Source organism: Lithobates pipiens, unplaced genomic scaffold (genome assembly GCF_037356315.1).
Source record: "Lithobates pipiens isolate NorthernLeopardFrog02 unplaced genomic scaffold, aLitPip1_a1.2 Scaffold_13, whole genome shotgun sequence".
NCBI lineage: Eukaryota > Metazoa > Chordata > Amphibia > Anura > Ranidae > Lithobates > Lithobates pipiens.
In genome coordinates, this window is record NW_027507718.1 from 472391643 (window position 1) to 472411680 (window position 20038).

Sequence of the window (20038 nt, forward strand, 5' to 3'; positions counted from 1 at the left end):
AAAAAAATCACTAATTTATGTCTGTATGCATGTATACATTATTAACCAGAGCGTTGAGGTTTATTCAGAGTAGCCCTGCACAGAGGATTAGGTCAGATTACCATGTTCTCTTACCAAATTAGTACTGCTATCCATGGTAATTCTGCAAGGTATTTCCACCTAGCAACTGTTTTGAAGCCTTTTAGCCAGTTGCTGACTTACCAGCAGCACACTTTAATGCTGCTTAAACACAATCAGCACAACACTTCTGCTCCAACAGAGAAAACGGAAATTAATATAATCACCAATCCCTGAGAGGTTACACTGCATTATCACTTTTCAAGAGTGCAGATTTTAGATTACAAACCCCAATTCTGACTGTTTCTCTTTAAATGACTGTTAGCCAGAGTATCACCAGGCTCATATATACCTGAAATAATTTCAGCTGAAGACATTTTCATCATTCAGTAATGTAATCACTCTGATTTTGATCTGATGCCTACAGAAAGCTTAAAACCTGTAAAATACACAGAGACCGCATATGACAGTGTTCACACACTCACCTTCTCCTGTAATTACAGTTTGGACAGTCAGACATGCACATTCTGGTCGATAACATATGCCTCATTTTATCAGCAAAGTTGTTCTCGCCAGTCAATGCTTTCTTGTTGTTTAACTTTAAAGAGAAAAAGAAACATAAGCTAGTTAAGGCTTTGCCCTTGCAAGTGGACTCAGTCACCTTTGTATACCTCGAACTTACGGCCAACTCTGTTCTCACTCTCTCTACCAAAGAGGCTTGAGGAATTGAACTTAAAGAAGCAGACTGAATGAAAGAAAAATTGCACAGATTTCTCCCATCCACGCGTTCAAGGTGGAAGGTATAGTCTGACAGCAGGGAGACTCCTCCCACCGTCAGCATGCACAGACCAGAACTTATATGATTGCATAAAAACAGTGAGCAGCTTTTATCCAACAAATCAGTTGCACAGAAACCTATCTGTAATGGATCAAAATTTGCCCAGTCCCTGCGGAACTGCCCGAATTTCAAACCATGCATGACCAGCCTACATTTATATCTTGTTGGGAATTACAAGCAAGTTGAAAAATAAGCCAAGCTTTACCAACGCAACTGTGTAACATACTTTACTATGACAAGAAAATAATTGCATCATATACAGGACAGGCAGGACGACATGCAACAGATGAGTAAGAAGAGTTTGGGACAATATTTCCGCTCTCAGACTTAGCGTTTCTAAACCTAAAGAAAAAAGGTAATATATTGCAGTTTAGGCTTCAAGAACACTTGGCATTTAGCAACTGTACATGGGAACCTGGCATTTGGTGCAGGCAGAAGGCACAGATGCACCATCCAGCAGGCTGTAAAACCCTATGAGACACAAAGCTGCTGTAGCTGAACAGGGCATTGAGTGGTATGAATGTTTTGGTCAGTACATAAAGTCTGCATTCTGGCCATTCATGCCTGGGCACATACTGCCCTAAATGTTTATACCACTGTACCAGCCCCATCTAGCTGCAACCTCTAATAGCCTTTTACAGGTTGATAGCAGTGGTGCTGGATAGTAGTGCTTCTTTATCATCCACCTGCAAGAAAATGCCAAGATCTCAAGAACAGGGGCTAAACTTACAGTGTGCATGAGGTCTTATATACCACTAAGATGTTAGACTAACATTTTTATCAAGTACAGTAAAGACCCTGATCTTGCAAGAAATGCAGCATCCTTCTCACTTTGTGAGATGAACAAAAAAAAAATCTCCTTTAGTGATGGACAAAGGCAGATATGTTTGAAGTCCAGCCTGTGTTACAACCATGGCACCATCTATAGATAGCATGGATAAGTGAGTGTAGACACAAAGGGGTTGATTTACTAAAAACGGAGTGCGCAAAATCTGGTGAAGCTCTGCATAGAAACCATGTTCCATGTTTTATTGTCAAAGCTCATCTCAACAAGCTGACATTAGAAGCTGGTTGGTTTCTATACACAGCTGCACCAGATTTTGCATTCTAGTTTTAGTAAATCAACCCCAAAGGGACATGAAATGTCTTATTGGCAGCATTACCAAGTGATAATATAGGGGACAAACAATGCAGCCATCACATAAAATTAGAATATCCAAAAAATTATTTCAGAAATTCATCTCAAAAAGTGAAACCCATTTATTTATATAGATGGGTTAGAGATTGATATATGGCAAGCATTTATATTTAATGTTAAGGATTATGATGTACAGCTAGTGAAAACCCAAAATTCAGCAGCTCAGAAAATTAGATTACAGAAGACCAATATAAAAAAAAAAAGATTTTCAATACAGAAAAGTTGGCTTACTGAAAAAGTATGTCCATGCACAGTATAATATGCACTCAGTATTTGGCTGGAGCTCCTTTTGCATGAATTACTGCATCAACGCGACATGGAGGCGCGTGGCCATCGGCCTGTGGCACTGCTGAGGTGTTATGGAAGCCCAGGTTGCTTTGATAGCAGCCTTCAGCTCGTCTGTATTGTTGCGTCTGGGGTCTAATCTTTCTCTTGACAATACCCCACAGATTCTCTATGGGGTTTAGATCAGGTGAGTTTGCTGGCCAATCAAGCGCAGTGATACCATGATCATTAAACCAGGTATTGGTAAAGCGAGAGCAGGTGTCAAGTCCTGCTGGAAAATGAAATCAGCATCTCTATAAAGCTGGTCAGCAGAGGGAGGCATGAATGCTCTAGAGTTTCCAGGTAGGGGGCTGCGCTGACTTTGGACTTGATAAAACACAGTGGACCAACCCTAGAAGAGGACGCGTTTAACTAAATCACTGCCTGTGGAATTCTCACACTGGACCTCATGCAACTTGGATTCTGTGTCTCTCCACTCTTCCTCCAGACTCTGGGACCTTGATTTCCAAATGAAATGCAACATTTTTCACAGTCAGCGATGATTTGGAGAGTTATGTCATCAGCTGGTGCCTGTCCACTGTGTTTTATCAAGTCTAAAAGGTCAGCGCAGTCCTCTACCAGGAAATTCTAGAACACTTCATGCTTGCCCGTGCTGATCAGCTTTGTGGAGATGCTGAATTTTTTTTTTCAGAACTTGGCACCTGTCCTCGCTGCCAAAAGTACCAATACCTGCTTTAATGATCAGGTATCACTGAGCTTGATTGGCCAGCAAACTCACCCAACCTAAACCCCATAGAGAATCTGTGGGGTATTGTCAAAAGGAAGATGAAGCACCAGACCCAACAATGCAGACAAGTTGAATGCTGCCATCAAAGCAACCTGGCATTCCAGAATACCTCAGCAGTGCCACAGGCTGATCGCCTAAATGCCAAGCCGCATTGATGCAGTAATTCATGCAAAAGGAGCCCCGGCCAAGTATTGAGTGCATACTATACTGTACATACTTTTCAGTAAGCCAACATTTCTGTATTAAAAATCCCTTGTTTTTTATTGGTCTTATGTAATATTCAAATGTTCTCAAATACTGAATTTTTGGGGTTTCACTAGCTGTGAGCCATAATCAAAATTAAAAGAAAGAAATTCTTGAAATACCACTCTGTGTGTAATGCATCTATATATAAATATATTAATTGAATTATTGAAATAAATTAACTTTTTGATGATGATCAATTTTTTTGAGATGCACCTGTATAAGGACTGGCATGTTTGTAGTACAGAACACGTTTGGTTTTGGGTTTAAAGGGGTTGTATAGGTTTATTTTCTAAATAGGTTCCTTTAAGCTAGTGCATTGTTGGTTCACTTACCTTTTCCTTCGATTTCCCTTCTAAATGTTTTTTTTCTTTGTCTGAATTTCTCACTTCCTGTTCCTCCTCAGTAAGCTGTTCAGTAAGCTGTTCTGGCTGACTAAACACCGCTCGGATGGTGGTGTGAAGTTTACTGAGGAGAAACAGGAAGTGAGAAATTCAGACAAAGAAAAAAAAACATTTAGAAGGGAAAACGAAGGAAAAGGTAAGTGAACCAACAATGCACTAGCTTAAAGGAACCCATTTAGAAAATAAAAAACTAAGCTTTACAACCCCTTTAAAGACGCTTTCAATAGAGATGGGCCAGCTCTGAACACTCTATGGACATGGTAAATTATATTTTAGCATCCCAATTGCATCTGTGCTGGAGCTGTTACAAACTCTTGATGGTCTGCCGAAGTTTTTCAGAACTAGGAAGTCTGAAGAGAAGAAGGCGGGGCTGTTACATAGCTTGTCAAACAAACCAGCTGCACACCTGTTCCTTTCTGTGACGTCTTATCCAAGGATGTGTCCCTAACCAGATTTTGTAAACCACGTTCTCACCCAAGGCTCAATCTACACCATTGCAGATGCAACAGTGTGTGAGTCACGTTTAGGGCTGCCCATTCATTTTAATGAGCTGCCCTACACATGGAAAAAAATAAAAATTCACACCGCATGAAAATGCATGGTACATTGGTACCCAGAGTTTGGTGCACAATTTCGTGCACATGTTAGCCAGGTACCATAAGAAACTAAAGTAGAACTATATTTCCCCATTTTGGATAGAGCAATGGAGGGTTATAACCCCTGCCAATTATTATTATTTTTTTTTTTTTACGTGTCCCATTTTAGAGGTATGTCTTCACTTGCTGTCCCATAGCCAAAAAAGATGCGAGAGAAAATCCCTGTAAGTTAATAAAGAAGTATGGGTATTATTTTTTAAATTCATACTTAAAACAAGTGGATGCAGCATTGCTCCGATGGCACCTCGAACGCTAAGAACTGAGCGATCGAACACTGCCGATTGCTCAATTCTCACAGCGCAGTGAACAGAGAGCCGCTGACTGCTCCCTGCTCTGCCCCCCTGCGCTCACTGGAACGCTGGGCTGTGAAGGGGGTGAGTGCGACCGTCTCAGGGATCTAGGCAGATCCCGACTCCATGGTCGTGATGACGCCCGAGCCTGCACCAACTGATGTCAGCAGAGAGCGGGCGTCAGCCCAATCTCTGCTGAAACCGGGTCACAGGAGTGCAAAACGCTGCACTCCTGTGATGCACAGGAGAAGTACAGCCAAACAAGCTTTGGTTGTACTTCTCCTTTAAGGGAATTCCTTGGAGACCCCCGGGTCACCAGAACTACTGTCCACATTGGAAAACTTCCCTTCTATTACTTCTCTGGGGACAACTCAATTACCTATTACTTTCAATGATAATGGTAAACAGGACAACAAGAGTGAATCTCCTTAATAGGGGGCACAGACAGCAATAAAAACTGACAAGTTTTGCTTTTAGTTTCTACTTTAATGGCACGGCTGCGTGCCTAGAAAAAGGGATGTGCACTTTTTGCACATTGTACGAATGCTATGGCCCATTTAACAACCCAAGCAAAGTGTGTCGCCTCAGTCTATGAGGAAGTGCATAAGGTGGAGCCACGCACCCACGTCACTTCCGGTATGCCAGCAGGGATCCTGGAACACAGTTGGAGCGCATGCTGCTTACCGGCCCTGACTATCTGTGTCTACCATAGACTGGAGTCTTGCTCGGGATGTCTCGGACGTCCATAACAAAGCGCATAAGGCGAAGCCACGCACCCACGTCACTTTCGGTACACTAGCAGGGAGCCTGGAATGCATTTGGAGCGCATGCTGCTTACTGGCCCTGGCTATCTGTGTCTACTGTAGGACTGTAGTCTCGCTCGGGAGGTTTTTTACCCATTTTATGGGAGGTTTGTTTTAATAAAATAACCTTTTGATACTACATTATGGGAGCCCATATCTCTTCCTTATGAGGATTTATTACTGGAACTCCATTGAAGTAATTTTTGGAACCGCTCTGGACCTGGGATTTGTTGGAATAATAAAGGAAAACCTAAGGTATCCTGACCTGGTGAACCGGCTGGAGAAGCTACCAAGGGACAAGACATTTGGTTATTCCTATATGGCAACTACCCCTGCAGGGGTAATAGGAGCTCGTGAGTGGGGCCCATGAGGGGGAACACAAGAGTCACCTGATGATCTGAGCATTTCTCACCTTAGAATTTTCCTGCATTTGTCACAGCAATATTGCATGCTTGTGATTGGACTATTCACTTTTTGAAGTGTACGCAAACTGTTAGTTACACTTTATTTCTTCATTCTTTGAGGTTTACTATGGTGCTTTGAACAATTTCATATTTTTATGTTATTTTTGATGTTATTTGGTGTCACTTCACTGTAGGATTGGTTTGGGTTACTATTTTTTTTTTACCCCAATTTGCATAATGTATCTGAGAACTTAGGTGCATTTCACACACTGTTGTCTTCATACAAGATCATCTCACATTATTGTATGGTTTTATGTTCATTAAGCGCTTGAAATTTAACAACCAGTAGAGAGTGTTATCTTTATTAGTTATCGCACCATATATTTATCCACCTTTATATTTAGAGGGTTTGATCATTCACCACCTGGCTTATAGGTAGCGCCACCAACCCCACACTCGGTTTTACTTTTTTCATCCCATTTAGTCCCATCTATAACCAAATCATAAGTTCCAGGGGGTCTGACCCTTTAAATACCCACTCCATATGAATTTCATTTTGTGACAGTTCTTTCTGAAGCACAGTGGAAGTAGTGGGCGATTTTACTTGTTCTTCAGGCTGCATTCACACCTGAGCATTTTCAGCTCATAAAACACCTGAAAAAACACCCAACATGCAAAATCCCATTCATTTGAATGGCACCTGTTCACATCTGAGCATTTTGTCACCTGAAGCAAAACACATAATGGCAAAAATGCGGCAGAATACGTACGACTTTGAAACGCTTAGGTGTGAATGCAGCCTCAAACAGCCTTGGTATAAAGAATCCCCGATCTTCTTTAAGCATTCTGTGTTTGGTTTTCAAAACCATCTAAAACATTTTAACCTCCCTGGTGGTACGATTATTTCGGATTTTAGGTGCTAAAAGCGGTACAATCGTTTTGCATGAAAATTTGGTGTTTTATATTGTAGGCCTGTAATTCTTAGCAATAACTCACTTAAATCTATCCAAACCAGAGTCTAGCAGACATCCCGGGTATGATGAAGTTTGATAAATGAAATCATAAATTATAATATAAATAATTGTACCAATAATATAACAATAAAAATTATTCAATAATGTAATCAAATCAAAAACACTGAAATTTGCCCAGTTGCAGAATTGTCACTGTCATTACTTTTCAGTATTTGATGACGGATCTCCCCACAAATTGCTATCGCTCAATTCTCCGAGCGATTCCAATTTATTATCGATGTTTTCTAGCTGGTCTAAAATCATTTTTGATGTAAAGGGACAGTTTTGGTTGCTATGGACAATCTCCAGTTTCCAGGCATAAAGAACAGTTTTGATAATATAAAACTGCATGCAGGTCACTGGGCAGACCACTAGGGACAAAGGGGATGTGAAATAATTACATACAGCAATGTAATCTGTAAGATTATACTGTATGTAATGTGTGTGTTTTTTTTTAATTTGGCGCCCCCGCGATGAATCGAGCGGAGGACGAGCCACTCGTACAGCGCGGGGACATCGCTGGATCCAAGGGAGAAGGTAAACAAGCGTCCTCCTGGATCCAGCGATGCGGTCACGAGTCTGGCTCGGGGTAACTGCTTTTGGTATAAAAATTCCCCCCCGAGCCAGACTCGGGAATACCGCCAGGGGGGTTAAACTGAAACAAACATCTATTTTTCTATTTAGTTGTGCCTGTTCTGCTGAGTAACTGACCTGTGTGCAGAAGATTCAATTATAGCAGGGGAACACAGTGGTGCAGCACAGGGGTGTAGTGGTTAGCACTCTCACCTAGCAGTAAGAAGGGTCGCTGGTTAAAATCCCAACCAGGACACTACCTGCCTGGAGTTTGCATGTTCTCCCTGTGCCTGCGTGGGTTTCCTCAGGGTACTTCGGTTTCCTCCCACATTCCAAAGACATGCATGTAGGTTAATTGGCTTCTATCCAAAAATTGGCCCTAGTATATGAATGGGGACCTTGGATTGTGGGCTCCTTGAGGGTAGGGAATGATACGAGTGTGCAACATACAGGGATAGGGACAATTGTAGAAACTCACTCAGGTTGAACTGGATGGACCAGTGTCTTTATTCAACCTTACTAACTATGTAACTATGTAACACTGCCTGAAGAATGCAAGCTGGTCAGTAAGCATGTGAAGAAAACAACCAATAAAAATAAAATGGTGTAAATGATTTCACAAGCAGGGGTGGATTTATATGTCTGTGCCAAAACCTTTTTGGCCCTCTGTGGTAAACTTTATGGATAAAAGGACTACCTTTCACATAACAGTCAAACACTAATGTACACTTTCAGCTAAAAATCATGTAACCAAATGCTATAAAAGACTCAAGAAATTGGCTGGTGAGCCCCACGCAACACAGCACTTACCTGTTCATCTACATAATTATCAATTCTTTTCTGACACTCCAGCCACTCTTCAGCAATCTGACCCATTTCTTGTTCCAGCTGAAGGTACCTCTGTAGTAAGGTACTATACATATCTTCACTGTACGAGTCATGTGACGCTGTTCCAAGCCTGGGGCAAAACGCACATGAAGAAAAGCTTTTGACTAGCAGTTGTCAAGAGTCTGAAGAGTGAACTGAGAAAATAGACATGAGCAAGTAGCTCTTGAATTAAAAATGACTTAACAAAAACAAAATAAAAAGAGGATTTTTTTGACTTACCTGTAAACTGCATACAGTGTGGGGGAAAAAAATATTTGATACCCTGCTGATTTTGTACATTTGCCCACTGACAAAGAAATGATCAGTCTATAAATTTTAATGGTAGGTTTATTTTAACAGTGAGAAACAGAATAACAAAAATATCCAGAAAAACATAAAAAAAAAAAAAAGATAAATTGATTTTAATGAGTGAAATAGCCATTTGACCCTCTTTGCAAAACAGGACTTCGTATTTGGTGGCAAAACCCTTGTTGGCATTTAGAGGAAAGATGTTTCTTGTAGTTGGCTAACAGGTTTGCACACATCTCAGGAGGGATTTTGTCCCACTCCTCTTTGCAGATCCTCTCCAAGTCATTAAGGTTTTGAGGCTGACGCTTGGTAACTCAAACAGTCAGCTCCCACCACATTTTCTATGGGATTAAGGTCACTCCAGAACGTTAATGTGCTTCTTCTTGAGCCACTCCTTTGTTGCCTTGTCCGTGTGTTTTGGGTAATTGTCATGCTGGAATACCCATACAAAATGAATTTTCAAGCCCTGGCTGAGGGAAGGAGGTTTACACCCAAGATTTGATACATGGCCTCAAACATTGTCCCTTTAATTTGTTAAAGTTGTCCTGTCCCCTTAGCATAAATACAGCCCCCAAAGCATAATGTTTCCACCTCCATGTTTGATGGTGGGGATGGTGTTCTTGGGGTCATAGGCAGAATTCCTCCTGCTCCAAACACGGTGAGTTAAGTTCATGCCAAAGAGCTAGATTTTGGTCTCATCTGACCACAACCCTTTCATCAGCAAACTTCAGATGGGCCTGTACATGCACTTTGAGCAGGGGGACCTTGTTTTCTTGGCAAGTATGGTCCCAACTGCCTAGAGATCATTGACAAGCTTCTCCCCTGTGTAGTTCTGGGTTGATTCCTTACCATTCTCATGATCATTGAAACTCCACAAGGTGAGATCTCCTTCGTTCTGGGGCTCCATGCCAGATTGACTGTCATTTTTTGTTTAATCAGTTAGCGAATAATCGCACCAACTGTTGTCACCCTCTCACCAAGCTGCTTGGAGATGGTCTTGTAGCCCATTCCAGCCTTCTGCAGGTCTACAATATTGTCCCTAACATCCTTGGACAGCTCTTTGGTCTTGGCCATGGTGGACAGATTGGAATCTCATTGTTTCTGTGGACAGGTGTCTTTTATACAGGTAACAAGCTGAAATTAGGATCACTCCATTTAAGAGAGTGCTCCTAATCTCACCTCGTTACCTGTATAGAAGAAACCTGGGAGCCAGAAATCTTGCCGATTGATAGGGGATCAAATACTTATTTCACTCAAAGCAAATCAAATCAATTTATAGCTTTTTTTAAATGGATTTTTCTGGATATTTTTGTTGTTACTCTGTCTCTCACACTGTTAAAATAAACCTACCATTAAAATTATAGAATGACCATTTCTTTGTCAGTGGCCAAACATACAAAATCAGCAGGGGATCAAATACTTATCCCTCACTGTATCTTGCAGTACAGTACAGTCAGCTTATTCAGACACCATGGGTTATAGACCTATAACTGCAACTGATTGGACACTCCTAAGCTTTTGAGAACACAACCCTTCTATAACACTACCCCACTACTTTAGTCCTCAGTTTTGTATCAAACAATGCAGAGTAAGAGTTCACGGAGAGTGGCCTGTAGTTGGTTATACTCCAAGATATAGAATTTAGAGGCAAGTCAAAATTCCTCTCATCCTAATTGGACAGTACAGGATAAAGGCATCTTCTTTAAACACCAAGGGACGACCCAATGAATACAAGCATAGGCAACAACTAGGCTAACTAAACTGTGCTAATAGGACCAAAAACTGGGGTAAAATGCCCAGGCTCAGAGTGCTACTGCAAGAACTTTGCAGCCAAAAGTTGTCACAGAAAATGCACCAGTTAAAACTTTGAAAAAATGTGAACAGAAGACCAGGTGGTGACCTTACAGAGCTGGTTAAGAGGTACGTGTAGTTCCGCAACCGCTGCAGGCCCGTATATTGGAGATTCCTGGTCTAGGACATAATACAACCTAGCTGTTGTGAAGGGCTGGTTGCACGAAAGTGCTGCCAATTCTGATAAATGTCTTATAGATGTAATCGCCACCAAGAAGGCTACTTTGGGGAAAAGAGATTTCAAGGAAATATCTCTGATGAGTTCAAACAGTGTTTTTGACAAAGCAAACAACCAAGTTAAGGTCGCAGGCCTGAACAGAGTGCTGCAAGGGGGCCTGGTTGTAGAAACACCTTGAATGAAGGTTTTAATGAGAGAAATCAAAGCCAGATGCCTTTTGGAAAAGGAGGGTTATAGGCCAAACCTTGCCCTTTCTGAGTGCCGAGATCTAGATTCTGGCCAAGACCTGTTTGTAGAAGGCCAAAACATGGGATAGAGCGTAAAATTTGGGATGAAATTGACTGTGCTCAAACCAACAAGATTAGTAAGATTTCCAGGTACAATAATAGATCTTCCCAGATGTGTCTTTTCTTGAGTTCAGCAAGGTAGGACTCACAGACCCCTCTGTACTTTAAGACCTGGGTTTCAACAGCCATGACATTACAGCCGGAGACTAAAGCAGAGTCGAAGAGAGGGCCTTAAAAAAGCAGATGCGGTCTGTTGGGAAGAGGCCAGGGGTCTTCTGCTTCACAAAGTAGGCAAAAGGTTAGGAAGAAGACCTTATCCTTATAAGGTACTCACTCTTCTTCCTGATCTTTTGCCTTCTGCTGTAGGCAGAAGTGGTATTTGCCTTCTGCCCTAGGCAGAAGTGGTATTAAAGTGTATGACCAGTGACGTGATGCAACAACTGGTCATTCACCTGAGACTGAGCCCTGTTTGGATACGTTTTAGCACAAAGTTTGAAACGTTTATACTGTAAAATAAATACATTCCAAACATGGCTTGGCTTACAAAGTAACCTTAAGTATACAGGGGGACCCTGTCTTACCAGTTTACAATGCTGGGCTGTAATTAAAGTCCAGGCTTCACCCATAATGATGGTCATACCCCTGAAGGGGTATACAGGGCCTGGGTTCCTTTGTGACCGATCACTGCCCTGGACCTGTATAGCACCCTGCAGCTAACCCAACAAATTAAATCAAGTAACAAGGTGAGCACCCCATGCAGGATTCAGTGCCCGAATCAACACCACAAGCTGCCACCACAACGTGGGATACAGGTAGAGCTTCCAAGGTTTTGTGCACTGATATGGACACACGGCTTCTGTAGACATTTGGGGTTGAAGATTTTTAAAAGAAAATAGTAGCAAAGCTGGTTTCTCTGTGAAGGAAAAGAGGTACATCACTTAAAGACACTAGTAAACAAGGCGTGGAGTAGGGTTATAGGGGAGGCGTTTCCGGGAGGGCATGTCAGAATCTTGCCAGTGAAGGTACGGAGCTATAACCCATGCTGAAGTGCTTGTGTCCTGTACTGTACGATTAAGATAAGGCTCTTTGGCTCCTATTATGGGCCACCTTACACAGATGGACAGGTATAGCTAGAGACCAATGTTTTTGTCAAAAAAAAAGAAAAGAAAAGAAAAAAAAGAATATGCTCTTTTACAGAGACAACCTTGCTGAAAATCTTCACTGTCCAATAACATGTCCAAATGTGTCAAATGCCTGCTCCCCTTGTGGTCTGCGGTTCCTTCTGTTGATCCCTGCATCATTACTATGCTGTCCAGCAATGCTGTAGCAGCCAATGAAAAGAAACCAGAAACCAAAAAATGTGGGACAACATCTGGCGCTCCCAGTAGAGTGCAGAGCGGTGTTCCAATCTTCATAGTGCCTCTAATGAACCCTTGTGGGCAACAAATGTTTCTAAGAAAACACCACATCCTAGGTAATTCAACAACCAATTGGGATACATCCAAGGTTCACTGAGGCATGTGACAGGAGAGCCGATGCTCTACCAAGTATCAGCCTTCCACTAAAAGTCATAATTTTAAACCAAAGATCGATGGCGCAGAGGAGCAGCTCTGGCACTTTGAAGATTGTGCTACTTACACTGACATACATTTAAATAACAAAAATATGGGCATTTGTAGTCCAGTTACAGTGTGCAATTACATGAAAAACTACCATCACAGCTTCATCTTTAAATTCTTAAGAGGTTCAACATGGAATAAGTCTACAAATAAAACAGAAAACCCTTTCATTTCTAGCTTACAAACCAAAAAAAAAATAAAAAAATAAAAAAGACATCAGGAATCTAGCTGGTTGCTATGGGAAACAAACTTTTTTATAGAAATTCTCACAGACTGTAATACCTTAACTGTGAAACGAGTGTCGGTAAACTATTTTGGAGTAACGGTTCAGAAAATACTACATTTTCAAACAGATGCTTGTTGTGTAGTTCCCACGTCACTTGAAATTTCTTCAAATGTTCATTTTCCTACAAACAATAAAAACACAGAAATCTTGTAAATTACACTCTTGAAAAATATTGCTTGTGATCATTAGCACACCAATGTTCACCTGTGTTTAATGGACAGCCATTTTGTCCTTACCAAAGTGACGAGAAAGGTGCCAATGGTACATGCTGCCTGACAAAGGGCACTGTACTCTTCTAGAAGAAGGGAGATAAACTGATGGGCTTGGGGAGGCCCCTGGATGCTGGGAGTCACTTTAAAGCCCAGAGATAAGTGCTTGAGCAGACGAACTTTCATTTCCAGGACATATTCACGTGCTTGCTGCTCCAAACGTTGATAAAGCTGATAAGGGTCTCGCTCACACAACCTGCAAAGGAACGGCCACAGTTAAAGCAGTTGTAAACCGCTGGACATCTTTTATTTCCCCCTTACCTGCAAGGTAAAGCCATAATGCGCTAGTATGCATGGCATACTAGAAAATTATGTGAAAAAAAAAAAAAAACTTACCTGAAAACAAAGCATTCCAGCTATGCGATCGCTGGAGGCCACATCCATCTTCAACCGTCTTGCCGGTCTTCAGATCTGTGACTGTCCGAAGCAACGGCACCGTTCACAGCATAGGGCACTGAAGGAACGGCACGGGTTCTTTCAGAGCACATGCGCCAGTGATGTCACTGGCTGCATGTACAGTAAATATCTCCTAAACGTTGCAGGTTTAGGAGATATTTACACTACCTATAAGTACAATTGTTGGAAGTTTACTTCCACTTTAAATTTCTTATACAGAAAAGATTCTTCGCTATCCTGACTACAGTTTAGGAAAGATGCTAGTGAGTTGGACAGAGGTTTATTTTCTCTGAGGATCTATTCATACCAAGTGCAGTGGAACTGCGTTGGGCAGCTATACCAGCGCAGTCCCACCGCAAGACAAGGTAAAATGCCTGGTCTCTGCTGTGGTCGGGTTTACACCAGTGCGTTGTGGCAGTGTGCACTGAAAAAATGACTGTGTGAGGTACTCTTTTCCAGAGCAGCATGTCACTGCACACCAACCGATAGAACTAATGAAATGTCACTGTCTACTTGCATGAACAAGCCACAAAGTGGATGGATGAATCAACTCCGCCAGCAGCCACTTACTGACAGAAGTCAATCAAGTAATTTATTAAAGTGGAAGTAAACTCCCCTATCGTTTTCAGCCAAGGAAGCTGCCATCTTTGCCTCTGTTTAATCTTCAACTGCTATGGTGCTGTACATGTGATTCGTTATGACACCAGCCATTGGATGGTTTGATAGTTTGGCTGAGAGCACAGCCAATGTGCAGTTAGCATTTCCAGCATGTTTTATTTTTTTTAACTGTTTAAATCCATAGGTTTACTTCCACTTTAAAAAGGGACAACCATGGAAATTTGCCTGAATTTCGATCAAGTTATGGCCAGCTTTAATTGAGTTTTTCCTTTAAAACTGCAGAACAAAATTTTGCTCAAATTGAAAAAGGAGTGTACCTTGTGCTGGTGGCGTTTTTGGATTTGAAACCTTGACAGAGGATGCAAAATGTCAACTAATTAACAGCCACCAGCAAAAGGGGCACTTCATTCTATGTAAATACCCTTGCCTGTACTTGCTTACTGGGCACCTAAACCCCCCTCCTGCCCAAACCAATCTTCAGCTTTTAGCGCTGTCACTCTTTGAACGACAATTGCGCGGTCATACAACACTGTACCAAAATGAAATTTTTAGCATTTTTTCCCCACAAATAGAGATTTATTTTGATGGTATTTGATCACCATTAATTAAAAAAATTAAAAAAAAAAAAATACAAAACCGTTTCATATTGTGTTAATACATTTTGCAAACAGGTAATTTTTCTCCTTCATTGATGTACGCTGATGAGGCTGCACTGATGAGGTGGCACCGAAGGGCACTAATAGGTGGCACTGGTGGGTGGCAGTGATGGGCACTGATGGCTGGCACTGCTAGGTGGCACTGATTGGCACCACTGTGGACATTGATAGATGGCACTTACTACTGTGGGCACTGATTTGTGGCACTGGCAGGTGGCACTTGTGGGCACATATGAGGCAGCTTCGAATCTTACTCTTCAGGACCGATGTCCCTTCAAACAGAAGCTGGCGATCAGCTTTTTTTCTTCTCACACCATCAGCGTGAAAAAAAAAAAAAAAAAACAATAGACGGCCTCCCGGCAAAGCAGATCTGCGATGTAGCTGTCATTCGGCTATAGCGCAGATCTGAACTGGTTACATTTTTATTATTGAACTTAGGCCTGCATTTATTTTTCTGCGGTGAGGTAACGCACATTTTAGGTCAAAATGAATGATCTCTACCACAAGTTACCGCAACACAAGTGTAAATTGGCCTTTATTGCAGGTAAATAGTGACTTCAAAACTTAGACTTTAAATTGGCTTTGTTGCTTTACTGACTGAAATCCTCCTTTCGGAGCGAAAAATTATGCATCAAATCCACAATAAGACAGATGATTACCTATCTACCAGTTCCTTCATTCCATCTTTCTCTGGCACTAGTGACTGGTCCTGGTCATCTGCCAGCGGCGTCCCAGCCTGGCGATATATGCAGCGAATCATGTACCGTACATCTGACCAATAATTTTGAAGCTGCTGGGTTTCCCGTTCAGACTCTGCTGAAATCTCCCTAAATGATGAAAATATGGCAATCAAAAAAAGGCAACTATAAAATGGATAAACAAAATACAGCAAACATGTATGTAAACTAGTAAAATATACACTATATTGCCAAAAGCATTGGGAAGCCTGCCTTTACACGCACATGCATTTAATGGCATTTCAGTCTTCATCCGTAGGGTTCAATATTGAGTTGGCCCACCCTTTGCGGCTATAACAGCTTCAACGCTTCTGGGAAAGCTGTCCACAAGGTTTAAGAGCGTGTTTATGGGAATGTTTGACCATGCTTCAAGAAGAACATTGGTGAGGTTAGGCACGGATGTTGGATGAGAAGGTCTGGCTCGCAGTTGGTGCTCTAATTCATCCCAAAGGTGTTCTATTGGGTTGAGGCGCAGGCCAGTCAAGTTCCTCCCACCCTCTTGCTTTCTATTGAATGGGTCAATGTCGCCCGACACTCAGCCCGTATGTCCTATGCCTAAGATCAGGGGGGGTGAAACAGGCGGCATGTTCCCCTCCTGTCTTCGAAGGGAGGGGAACATGCTCTGCTTCAGTATGTCACAGTACATGTTGGTATTCATGGATCCCTCGAACTGTAGCTCCCCAGTGCTGGCAGGGCTCATGCAGACCCAGACCATGACACTCCCACCACCATGCTTGACCTTTGGCAAGACACTTGTCTTTGTACGCCACACCTGGTTGCTGCCACACACGCTTGACACTATCTGAACCAAATAAGTTTATCTTGGTCTCATCAGACCAGAGGACCCGATTCCAGTAATCCATGTCCTTAGTCTGCTTGTATTCAGCAAACTGTTTGTGGACTCTCCTGTGCATCATCTTTAGAAGAGGCTTCCTTCTGGGATGACAGACATGCATGCAGACCAATTTGATGCTGTGTGCGGCATATATTCTGAGCACTGACAGGCTGACCCCCGCACCCCTTCAACCTCAGCAAAAATGCTGGCAGCACTCATACGTCTATTTCCCAAAGACAAACTCTGGATATGACGCTGAGCACGTGCACTCAAACTCTTTGGTCGACCATGACGAGGCCTGTTCTGAGTGAAACCTGTCCTGTTACACAGCTGTGTGGTCTTAGCCACCATGCTGCAGCTAAGTTTCAGGGTTTTGGCAATCTTCTTACAGTCTATGCCATCTTTATGTAGAGCAACAATCCTTTTTTCAGATCCTCAGAGTTTTGCCATGAGGTGCCATGATTAACTTCCAGTGATCAGTAAGAGAGCTATAACCCCAAATTTAACATTCCACATTCACACCTGAGACCTTGTAACACTAGAGTCACATGACACCGTGGAGGGAAAATGGCTAATTTGTCACAATTTGGGCATTTTCACTTAGGGATGCACTCACTTTTGTTGCCAGTGGTTTAGTCTTTAATGGTTGTGTGTTATTTTGAGGGGAAAGCACATTTACACTGTTATGCAAGCTGCACACCCACTACTTTACATTGTAGCAAAGTGTAATTTCTTTAGTGTTGTCACATGAAAAGATATAATAAAATATTTACAAAAATGAGAGGGGTGTACTCACTTTTGTTCGATACTGTAAAGCATTGTACCACAAGCTTAATCACATTATTGTAGGTGTTACATTAACAAGTGAAACCAAAGCTAATTTAATTATACAGACTATAGAAGGGTTTGTGTCAGCAATGTTTCAGCAATGTCTTTTAGGAAGATTTTGCCTTGAATGAACGTCATATAAAAAGGACATACGAGTACCATAAGGAACTAGCCGACAAATACAAACTGCAGAATTCACCAGTTTCAGCTTGTAGTCATGCACCTCGAGAACAGGCAAGAGATAGACCATCTCTAGTACAGACTTTAGAAAAGGAATAACAAATGAAAGTAAAAAACCCAAACTCCGGTTTCCTTTGCAAACATGGGGAAAAAATGGAGTAAACCTAACAGTAATGGTGAGGAACGCTGTTCCACATTAAAGTCCAGGCAGGGCTGTGCAGTTTCTCTGCACAGATCTCTTGCAGCAAATACATTTTCTTCTGTAAATATATAACCTTAGTGCCCATTTGGCTGACACAGAAATGATGTAAGATTCTTTCTCTGTCTCTTGTATGAGTCAACAGCTCTGGAAACCCAGTGACTATATAAGCAGTGCCAGGAAAAACGTTCCTACTTCTCCAGCTCAATAACTGGGCGATAAATAAAAGGCAACTATGGAAGGGGAAGAACAATGAACTACACTGAAGAGAGCACCTGTAATTTAACCCCATAATGTAGAAGGTAAAACTAATCTTAACACTTGAACCCAGTTTTGCACACGTTCGTAAAACTGTACATACATCTTTGCCCTACTTAATTTTAGCTAGAATCATGCGACTTTACTGGTTAAACTATCAACATTTCCTTAGAATTGGGCCTCATGCACACAGGGTGTTTTTACCGATGCTTTTAAGAGTATCAGGCGTGTTTTTTTTTTTTTTTGTCAGCTTAAAAACGCCTCTCCATTTTATTCTATGGGTTCATGCGCACACACAGGCTTTTTTTAGGAGCTGTGAGTGGCATAGGCGGTTTCAAGCTCCAAAAAAAAAAACAACAACAACAATAAAAAAACCCTCAATCAACACGTTCAAATGACCAGCGTTACAGCTGTAAAAACACCCGGCGCTGGTAAAAGCTGCTAAACGAGGCCCAACATTGGATACAGCAGCGTTAAGCGTCGCTCATGCCTCTATCCAAAATCAATGGTTCCCTATTGGAGCTCATTAATTTGAGTAGAAGTCACACCAGAAATCGGGTCATGACGATCAGACCTGCAGCGTGGCTTGTGTTCCCGAGGATCGTGAAGGGGAAACCCCTCGGCAAAATGAACCCCCCCCCTCCCCCATGACGATATAAGACCCTTCAGTATGGTATGGATTTTAAAGGGAACCCCCACGGCAAATAAATGATAAAAAAAGTGTCGGGTACCCCCCCCCCCCCCCCCCCCCCCGGACCATACCAGACCCTTATGCTACCATGCAGCTCGGTAGGTCAGAAGGCCCCCCCCCCCACCCACTGGACCATACCAGGCCACATCCCCTCAACATGGGTGGGTAGGTGCTTGGGGGGACAAGGGCCCCCTCCCTAAAAACCCTGGGCAGTGGTTGTCAGGGTCTTTAACAAGTCCCCTGCCCCCCACCCTATGTGAATGAGTATGGGGTACATGAGGGCGGTCATCAGACATTTTTTGATGACGAAACAGGGCAAGCTAGGACACAGTGCATTGTGCAGAGCTCTAGGTGGAACGCACGTTTATACACCTGAGCCTTTTTATCATTTGGTGTTACAGATGCTTGTACAGGAGGGGTTTACAGAAATTCCCATTGTACGCTGTACCTGTTAGAAGGCTTTCAAATAAAGAGTCAAAACTGTTTTACGCTATGTGGAGCCTTGTTCTCTGTTTTTTTATGATTGCCACGAGGTCTACACTTGGATATACAGAATGCTGTAGGGAGATTAATGGAGCTGGCTCTTTGGCCACAGGGGCCACTTAAGCCCTTTTTTATCTCTCTTGTATGACATTGAGGGTCAACTCTATTCAGCGAGTAGGGATCTTCACTTTACTTCCAGAGTGGTTTGCTTTGGGAGCACATTCAACTACAAATCACTAGTTGTGGGATTTACACAGCGAGGACATACTTTTTGAAAAAGGAGATCCGTTTAATCACGGTCAATGGACTTTTGAATCACTGAACTCATGCCGAGTTTGGTATATTGCGTTTGCATAATTATTTATATTTTCTCACTTGTTACCAGCAAACGCTGTTTTTTCATGGGAATCTAGATTTTTGTGACATTATCAATTACTAATCACAGAATTTGAAATAGCTGCTGCAACTAACACTTTAGTATATTGTTTATAAGGTTTATTAACACAGGAGCAAGTGTTTGTCACGTTCCTCTTTAATGTCTATGTCTGTGATGAAGGGATGAAGTTATAGGGACATTATTTAAACATGGAAATTATGACTAATCTGTAGCAATATGGATTTTAGAAACACAGACAAGGGGGAATCTTCGGTAGGTCATCCTAATAAAGAAACCGGGGGGGGGGGGGGGGGGCAACTAAGGGCAGATACAGGCTGTAAGCATTGGGCTAGAACACCACTACTCTCTCAAGGTGTACAAGGCTCATGTTCAAACATCTGTAATAACTATATATGGATGGGCAGTATAGTCTAAATATTAAAGAAATGGTGTAGGTAAAGCATTGGTTGTGGTGGAGGTACTGGGCTTGTATGAAGTACAACAATACCTTCTATATCGGGGTGGTCGTGCCTCATACCCACTTACCCATATTATGAGAGCAAC

At 42.1% G+C, this 20038-nt stretch overlaps 1 protein-coding gene across 4 annotated transcripts in view; it reads right to left on the minus strand.

The window, feature by feature from the left end:
* FAM193A (family with sequence similarity 193 member A) overlaps positions 1-20038 on the minus strand; it is a 201403-nt gene that overhangs the window by 85480 nt on the left and 95885 nt on the right. For all 4 annotated transcript variants that reach the window (XM_077477904.1, XM_077477903.1, XM_077477906.1 and 1 more), the window contains exons 5-9: positions 15547-15714; positions 13185-13413; positions 12945-13069; positions 8362-8509; positions 543-655 (exon numbers count right to left, since the gene is read on the minus strand). In XM_077477904.1, coding sequence (XP_077334030.1) covers positions 543-655; positions 8362-8509; positions 12945-13069; positions 13185-13413; positions 15547-15714 — 783 coding nt within the window. The remainder of the gene's footprint in view (positions 1-542; positions 656-8361; positions 8510-12944; positions 13070-13184; positions 13414-15546; positions 15715-20038) is intronic.